Raw genomic sequence first — 9,035 nt, 5'->3', positions numbered from 1 at the left:
CAAGTATGAAGAATGAGGCGTAGGGAGAATCATGAACACTCCCTAACGTAGATAGTTAGCCTCACATACCTTAATTCCAGCCTTTGAGCATAATACAACGTTCGTCAATCCTTTCAACTTTGATCTATATCAATACAAGTCAAAGGGATTCTATATTAGCAATAATATCCATGCTTTGGTCATCTAAGCATTTTATCAAACACTTAGTGGGCATAAAGCTCCACAATCTCCATTAATGGTGTTTCTTCACCCAATTCCCCTTCTATTACTTTTCGGTGATTCTACAATCTCAATTTGATGAAAGTAACATCATTCTTCATCACCCATATGACTACAACAATCCTAAGTTGATAATCCAAAACCCTAGCATAGTTCATATGATACTCCCTATCAAACCCATTTGCGATTCTCCCAAGAACTCATCAATTCATAACTATAAGTGATTAGAGAATAGAAGTATTACCTTTTTGAAGTTCAATCCTCTTGAATTCAGACTCTAGGGTTCCTTTGTCCAAGACGAAGATTCAATCGATAATTTATGGAATAGATTGGGATTCTAGCGTTAATCTTTGTTAGATTGATGTAATAATCAATGGGGTTTGACTAGGAACTCACCTTGTATGCTTTGTGGAAGCCCTAGAGTGTTTTCTCTCCAAAAAGACGATTTAGAAAGAAATGGGAAAAGTTTTTCGGAGTTGGGTACATATAAAATTCGAAAAGGACGTATCAGGCATAATTTGTCCTGGTGTGTCGCCCAAGGCGGGGCACTAGGCCTATATTACAGGACCTAATGAAAATTACGTTTTTAGCAAATTTTGGCTTGGGGCGGTGCACGGGCGTCACCCAGGGCGGCGCCCTAGGCCATTCTGGTAGCGTTCGGCAACATGAGCATAATTCCTAGCACAAAACTCCATTTTCGGTCCATAATATACCGTTGGAAATATATTTCAAAGGGCTACAACTTTTATGTTTTACACTTTCTCAAATTCCCAACGGATTTTCACGAAATTTGGCTGGAAGGCAGACGTATCGAAAACTTAGCCGATTCTATCGAATCTGAGCACCCCTCTATTAGCCATTTTGAGACGATCACATATCCTTGATCCGGACCCCGATTGGCCTGATCCTTATATTTCTAGAAAGGTATTTCTACGTACTACAACTTTCATTAAGGGTACTTTCCCAAATTCCCAACTAATAAAGGGTTTATGGTTTCCCGAAGTAGGCCTATCAACCATTTTCGAAAAACGTTCAAACCTTCAGTTTTTTTCCACTTGAGCTCTAACTATACGGGGTGTTACACAAGGTCTGCATATGATTCTTATCTTTGTTATTGAGTTGATTACCAAGTGTTGTAGTAATTGAAAGTGAAGAAAACATAGTTATGAAAGCAGTAAGTTAATTGAGTTTAAGTTGAGATTAGGGGCTGTTTTGGAAAGATGTTTTGGGATGTAATTGATTATATTTTGATATGTAGTGCTGATATTGTTTTTGTTGATGTTGTTGTTGTTGTTTGGCTTGAATTGGGAATTGAATGATTGTTAAGATTACAAAGGGAATGCTGCCCGAATTTCGTTAAGTTGTAAACTAGATTAAAGGTTGGAATATAAGCACGTTCTAGTCTAATAGTTGGTACTTGGTCTTGTGTGTAGATTTGTAAAGATCGGGACATAAGCATAGTTAGCTTGAGGAGCGGATAAGGTATGTTAAGGCTATCCTTCCTTTCATTTTGGCATGATCATTATGATATGAGCGAACAAACAAGTGAACGAGCTTCCATATTACTCCACTCTTAGAAGTATTAGGAGCACTTTAGTCTTTGATGTTCCTATAGCCCTTTTTGTGATTGTTCCTTCTGTTCTTGGGTCTTGAGTTCTCGTACATTGATGATGTTAGTTCAAAAGATGTTTGTCGGAGGTAGTACGACCTTATGTCACTCCGAGAGTTCTATTTACTCATTTTACTTATAAATTACATTCATTTATACATATGCACATTGACCCATGACCAGAAGGCGTTATATACACGTCTATTATATGTATATGGGGTATGGGGAAAGGGATAAGCGTTATATACGCATTATCACCTGATCAGTTGGTGCACAGTGATGATGATAATGATGAGGGCCGTAGAGAGGCCGATGGGATATGATATATGGATCGCGCTGTACGTTCCTTAGCACTAACATATGATACATGGATTGGGCTGTACGTTTCTCAAAGACTAATAGTTATATTATGACCTATGCATATGATTCTTAAAAGAAAGCATGCATATCATATGCCCTCAGAGGCACTTTCAGTTATACAGAGTTATACAGATACTCCCAGTTATTTAGTCACAGATGTATTCAGACAGTTGCATTGGCTTTCGTGTTTCAGATTTCTTTCATGATTCTTATGTACATGTTGTTCTTATGCCTTACATACTCAGTACATTATTCGTACTGACTCCCCTATTGCTTGGGGGCTGCGTTCATGTCACGACCCAACCTGAGGGCCTCGACGAGCACCCGGTGCTAGCCACCCGGGCACCCCTTAACATACTTATGCATCACATTCTAGGTGAGCCACATAATTATATCATACTTTCCATTCATCATCATTCTAATCTCATCGGGCAACAACATATCTATATCATTGATAACATCTATGCCCATATAAATGTACATGCGCCGACAAGGCGATCAAAACAACATCCCAAATATAGGCCGACCAGGTCGAACATATCTAACCATATACACAACGTCTACGAGCCTCTAAGAAGGGGTACATCATATCATAACATATGGGCGGGACAGGACCCCGCCGTGCCCATGAATATATACACAAAAGAATCTATACCAAAAGCTGCAGCTCCGAATGAAATGGAGCTCTGCTATGTAGTCCCTGAGAAAATACAACTATGGATCAAGTCTGTCTCCCTGGCCACGCGCGCGGGTACGACGCAGTCATTCACAAACAAAAGGACGTCAGTACGAAGAATGTACTGAGTATGTAAAGCATGATCAATATCAATATGGAAGCATAATGGATAACTTATGAAATACATAAGATGGGAGATAATAGCATCATCATCATAGCACTTTCCTGCTTTCCATAGGGACGTTCCATTTCTAGTTCGTACTCACGTACATACATTCGTATCCTTGTTCATTTACCTTTCATATCTACTTTCATGTTCGTATTCACGTCTCCTTTCATACTCATGCTTATATCATATACATTGCATATTCATAGCCCTTACTTGGCACTTACATAGTCTTAACATATTCGTACTCTAATGGATGTTATATACATAGCATAATTGTGTTCATATAGAGGTCATATACTTAGCCTATTTGTACTCATATAGATGTCATATATATAGCTTATTCGTACTCATAAAGATGTCATACGTATAGCTTTTATATAGCTTACCCGACCACGAAGGTTCGGTGTTTCACGTACCCGGCCCTACCAAGGCTCAGTGCCTGGCCCTACCAAGGCTCAGGGTTATTATTCGTACCCAACTGCAGTGGTGCGCGCGCGTCGTCATATAGATATACATATATACATATACATATTTATCATATTCTACCCGGCCATATAAGCTCGGGGTTCACAATAGCCTCTCACACGACATACATACATATAAGCTCATATCTATCTTTAGTCTTGTTACCATCGTCATTCATTACCTTCTATCCTTAGAGTACTACTCGTCATATAAGGAACTTAGTGCAACCATATCATTTGAGCGTCGTTAGCTTACTAGCTTCTCGAGCTAGGATCATTAGAGAGTATCATGAACTCATAGAAGATGAACATTTGACCAAAGAACCATGCCTTATGAAAGAAGGGTTAGCCTTACATACCTTTCGTGCAATTATTCTATCACTTGAGCGTTCTTCTTCAAGGCTCACGTTCTACCTTCATTGAAGTGCATATTCATTAGATACTAGATAGCTTAGCATTCATGACTAATTCTAGAGAAAATCGAACAACATCTCCTTTATTTATAAGACTTTCCTCGTATTACACATGAACTCCCAAACATCAACAATAACGTTCACAATATCATCATAATAGTCTTTAGTCATCTACATTACTCTTACTTCACAATTTACTTCAAGTCATCCATATTCATAGTCATATCTCGACAATACGTTCATTCACATACAAGGTCGGTTTCCATACTCTCAATATCATTTATAACATGATTATATTCATAAAGCATCAAGAATCGTAACTCATTCCAAACATTTCCTCAAAAGTGATACTATTCACACATTCATGACCCATTTCTTATATTCTTTTGTAATCCAAGTGTTTCATATTCCAAATACTTTGAACAACATGGAAACATCATAAAACTTACCTTAGATGGTGTAGGATTGAACCTTGGTGGCATATGCCTCTCTTAAGCAAAACCCTAGATTTTCCTTCACTTGAATTTCTTGCTTTTGATGAACTTTAATGGTTTCTCTTACTTTGATTCACTTGGTTTGATGATAACAACCTTTGATTTCCTTTGGGTTCTTGTTCATGAAACACATATACGAGGCCCTAGAGATTTTAGAGAGAAGTAGAGAGATGTGGGAATGAAATAATGAAGTTAGAAACACATTTAAAGAGTTGAAACATTTCAGTCCGTCGGTGTGTTCCACGGATCGGCTCCACGGTCCGCGGAACCCAGTGCCGTACGTAAGCTGGTCGTGGTTCACGACCAGCCAGTCTCCTTCTCGCTAGCGAGTTCCACGGACCCATCCACGGTCCGTGGAACACGAATGCTGGCCGTGAAAACCGGTACGCAGGAACTCAATCGTTCACTAAGTTTGATCCCGTCGTCTCGTTTGGTCTCCAATCTTTATGGAACCTTCTTAGCACTTGTTTATCACTTCATTAGCAATCAAAGGGGTGTCATAACTCTTCCCCAACACATCATTAAGTTGTCATCAACTTACTACTCATAAAACCTTTCCGATACTTATCGTATACATGGCCTTCTCTTGGCAACTTTCTCATCTAACATCGAATGTCTTTCAAATCTTATTTAGAATCATCAAATGCTATTTCTTACTCATTGAAACATCGTATACTTCACATTTCTCATTAGCCTATTAGCTGTGCATCAACGGAAAATTTTTCGAGGTGTAAATAGCCATGCCCATAGGTTCGTGTAGAACAGACAAAGCGGTCCAAATCGGTGGACTTCCACTCAGCAGTAGTCAGTGCACTCCACTTGGTTCGGAGTTGCAGTTCATTTTGGTATGCCATTTTGATATGTATATATGGGTATGACGGGGCCCTATCCCGTCTCTTCTACAGCTTTGCATTCTATTAGAGGTCTGTAGATAGTTGTATGTAGTTGGGATGTTGTGTAGCCTTGTCGGCTCTTATTCTTTTGATGTACAACACATGTAGCGGCCTAGTCGGCTTGCACTGTTATTCGCGGTATATATGTATACAGGTGGATGTGATTTCTTGATGCAAGTCCATGGTATTGTTCTTACATGTGTCAGTATAGTGCAGTTATCAGTCATATGTGGGCCATCCTGCTATTCAGTGAGATCTAGGTACGAGTATAAAGGTGTCTAGTCAGTAGAGGTCAGGCACTCGTCATGACTCATTGGTTTGGGTCGTGACACCCATCCCCCTCGATGTGCTCCAGGCCCTTTCTCTTGCTAAGGCCTTGGTTAGTGGATCTGCAAGATTTGACATAATCAACGTTAATGATACCACTTGTCAAATATGATCTCACAGTACTGTGTTTTCTCCTTATAGGAATGGATTTACCGTTGTAATAACGGTTTTGAACTCTACCAATTGCAGCGGTGCTATCACAATGAATTAAAATAGGAGAAATTGATTTTCAAAATAAGGTATTTGAAATAATAAATCTCTTAACCAATTTGCTTCTTCACTAGTGGAAGCTAAAGCAATTAGTTCAGCCTCCATGGTAGAGTTAGCAATTATAGTTTGCTTTTTTGATTTCCAACAAATAGCATCACCTCCCAAAGTAAAAATATAGCCAGTGGTAGAACAGGAATCACCAGAGAAAGTGTTTCAATCTGCATCAGAAAAGCCTTCAAGTACAGTAGGATATTTTTTATAAAACAAGCCATAAGTTTTTGTCCCAATTAAATATTTCATAACTCTCGTTATGGTATGCCAATGTTCATTACTTAGCTTGCTTGTAAACCTGCTAAGTACTCCAACTGCACACGCAATATCAAGTCGAGTGCAATCAGTTACATATCTCAAACTTCCAATTAAGCTAGCATATTCATTTTGATTTATCACATCATTTTCACTTTGTACAGGAAACAAGTGAACACTTGAATCAAAAGGAGTTACAACATGCTTGCAATCAAGAAAGTTATATTTTTTCAAAATTTTCTCAACATAATGTGACTGGTCAAGGAAAATTCCATCACATGTTTTAGTAATTTTTATTCCAAGAATAAAATTTCCCTCACCAAGATCTTTCATGTCAAAATGGCTTCTAAGAATATTTTTAGTTTCACCAATAACATTCCTGTTAGAGCCAAAGATCAATAAATCATCAACATAGAGGCAAACAATTACATGTGAATTATTGCAAGACTTATGATAGATTCACTTATCACACTCGTTTGTTTTAAAACCAAATCAAAGAAAGAATCAAATTTCTTATGTCACCGCTTTGGTGCCCGTTTCAAGCCATAAAGGGATTTAGTAAGTTTACACACTTTTGCTTTCTGGTTCTGCTTCAACAAACCTTCGGTTGTCCCATATAAATTTCCTCATTTAGGTCCCCATTTTAAAAGCGCTTTTTACATCCATTTGAAGAATATGCAAATAAAAAATTGCAGCTATAGCAATCAAAAGTCTTATGGTTGTCATTCTAGTTACCGGAGAAAAGGTATCAAAAATTCTAGACCTTCTAGTTGTTTAAAACCTTTAGCAACTAGTCTAGCCTTGTATTTATCAATAGAACCATCCGGTTTTAACTTTTTTCTTAGGACCCATTTACACCCAATTATTTTATAACGCGGTGGTAAATCAACTAACTTTCAAGTTTTATCGGAAATAAGTGATTCCATTTCATCATTTACAGCCTCTTTCCAAAAAATAGCATCATGTGAAGATAAAACTTTTCAGAAAGTGAGAGAGGCTATCTCCAACATTAAAAACATAAAAATCAGGACCAAAGACTTTTTCTGCTCTAGCTCTTTTACTTCTTCGTAACTCAAAATCATTATTTTCTTTGTTTTTCAAAACAGAAGTAGAAGAACTAGGCAGTGACAAAATATTTTCGTTAGTCCTATGACCCCTACTATTTTTAGAATCAAATGGAAATTTATTTTCAGGAAAAATAGCATCAACTAATTCTATTATTATATTATCTTCAAGACTAAAAAATCTATAAGCTGTACTATTTGAAGCATAACCAAGAAAAACACAAGTAGTAACTTTCTTGGTTTGTTTTTATGATAATTGGCGATACCTTAAGCCAATTTTGTACATGGGTTTGTCCCACTAATTTTAACACTTATCAATAGCCACCTTTTTTAATCTTCCCTCTGTCTGGGACTATGTGTGGAGAATAGAATGGTCTTTTTATAATCAATAATTCTGCGGGATTCTTGCTTTGACATTCATAACCCTAGATATTGATATATAAGTACTTCATCATTTTCAATTTATGTGACGCACTCTCATATTAGTCTGTTAAAAACATAATGACATATTTTTAAATTTAGAAACAACTAACTTTATATTTGCTATTTTACTCTTAATGAGAAACTTTTATAATCGTACAAATATTATGACATGTGTACATAAGAGCACAAGTTTCAAAAGTTTTATACCCATACAAATGGTTTGTTATGTTTAGGACCACAAGTTTAAAAAAAAAATATATATAGAAGTATTTCTTTCTTAGATCTAATATTGATTCAAACTATATCACATAAATTGAATAAAGAAATTAAGAACTTACCTGCATTCGATGTTTAAAGTCTGTCTAGCTACTAATTGTTTAAGAATGCATATATGATTTTATTTATGACGATCGGGGAAGAGAAAAGGCTTAGAATTAAATTAAAGTACATATATTATGGGTAAATTTCATGAATGGTCACTTAACTATCACTTTTTTTACCAAAGTCACTTAACTATGTTTTCTAACACAAAAGTCACATAAGTATCACTTTTTTTCACTAAAGTCACTTAACTATGTTTTCTAACACAAAAGTCACATAACTATCACTTTTTTCACTAACGTCACTTAACTATGTTTTTTAACACAAAAATCACAAAACTTTTAGCGTACTAGCACAAAAATCACACCTACTAAAAAATTCAACTTTCGATGGGTAATATTTTTTATATTTTTAATCTAATAGATACAAACTGAATAAAAAAGATCCGACCCAATCCAAAACTCATATTCAGATATTATACATTTGAAAAAAAAAATTATCAAACAAGATTATTACTTCTGATTCAATATCTGCATATATGCATATGAGTTTTGGATCGGATCGGTTGTTTAATTGAGCTTGTATCTATTAGATTTTTAAAAAAAAAAAAAAAAATTACCCACTGAAAGTTTAATTTTTTTGTAGGTGTGCTTTTTGAGTTAGTAAGCTTAAAGTTTTGTAACTTTTGTGTTAGTAAGATAAAAGTTTTATGGCTTTTGTGTTAGAAAACATAGTTAAGTGACTTTGGTGGAAAAAAGTGATAGTTATGTGACTTTTGTGTTAGAAAACATAGTTAAGTGACTTTGATGGAAAAAAAGTGATGGTTAAGTGACCATTCATGAAATTTACCCCCATATACTAAATTATATACCTGTTATAAGAATTTCTTATCAAGAGTGTTACATTTTTTGGTGGCGGATTCAACCACGGGTTCGTGTACTTTCACAGAACCTAGTATTTTATAGTTGAATCCTATATTATATATACACTTGAAAAATAAATATAGATATACATTTCAAATTTAATCTTTCAACCTGAATTCACAACGTTTAAATTTTGAGTTTGTCATTGTTGTTTCTTACATTAA

At 35.9% G+C, this 9,035-nt stretch overlaps 1 protein-coding gene across 1 annotated transcript; it reads right to left on the bottom strand.

The window, feature by feature from the left end:
- Positions 1–5,953: 5,953 nt before the first annotated feature.
- On the bottom strand, positions 5,954–6,770 carry LOC132066317 (uncharacterized mitochondrial protein AtMg00810-like). Its single transcript, XM_059459648.1, has 3 exons — positions 6,742–6,770; positions 6,195–6,519; positions 5,954–6,052 (listed from the first exon to the last, which is right to left on the bottom strand). The coding sequence occupies exons 1-3, from the start codon at positions 6,768–6,770 to the stop codon at positions 5,954–5,956; spliced, it is 453 nt and encodes a 150-aa protein (XP_059315631.1).
- Positions 6,771–9,035: the final 2,265 nt, after the last annotated feature.

Source organism: Lycium ferocissimum, chromosome 8 (genome assembly GCF_029784015.1).
Source record: "Lycium ferocissimum isolate CSIRO_LF1 chromosome 8, AGI_CSIRO_Lferr_CH_V1, whole genome shotgun sequence".
NCBI classification, from domain to species: domain Eukaryota; kingdom Viridiplantae; phylum Streptophyta; class Magnoliopsida; order Solanales; family Solanaceae; genus Lycium; species Lycium ferocissimum.
This window is presented reverse-complemented; position numbering and strand designations above follow the sequence as displayed.

What these genes read in the sequence shown, in the direction of transcription:
- LOC132066317 (XM_059459648.1), bottom strand. Translation starts at nt 6,770, where the DNA reads ATGAGGAAATTTATATGGGACAACCGAAG. An exon ending in TTTATATGGGACAACCGAAG is followed by an intron (nt 6,520 to 6,741) that starts GTTTGTTGAAGC and finishes TGGCTCTAACAG; the next exon opens with GAATGTTATTGGTGAAACTA. An exon ending in ATATTGCGTGTGCAGTTGGA is followed by an intron (nt 6,053 to 6,194) that starts GTACTTAGCAGG and finishes TTTCTGATGCAG; the next exon opens with ATTGAAACACTTTCTCTGGT.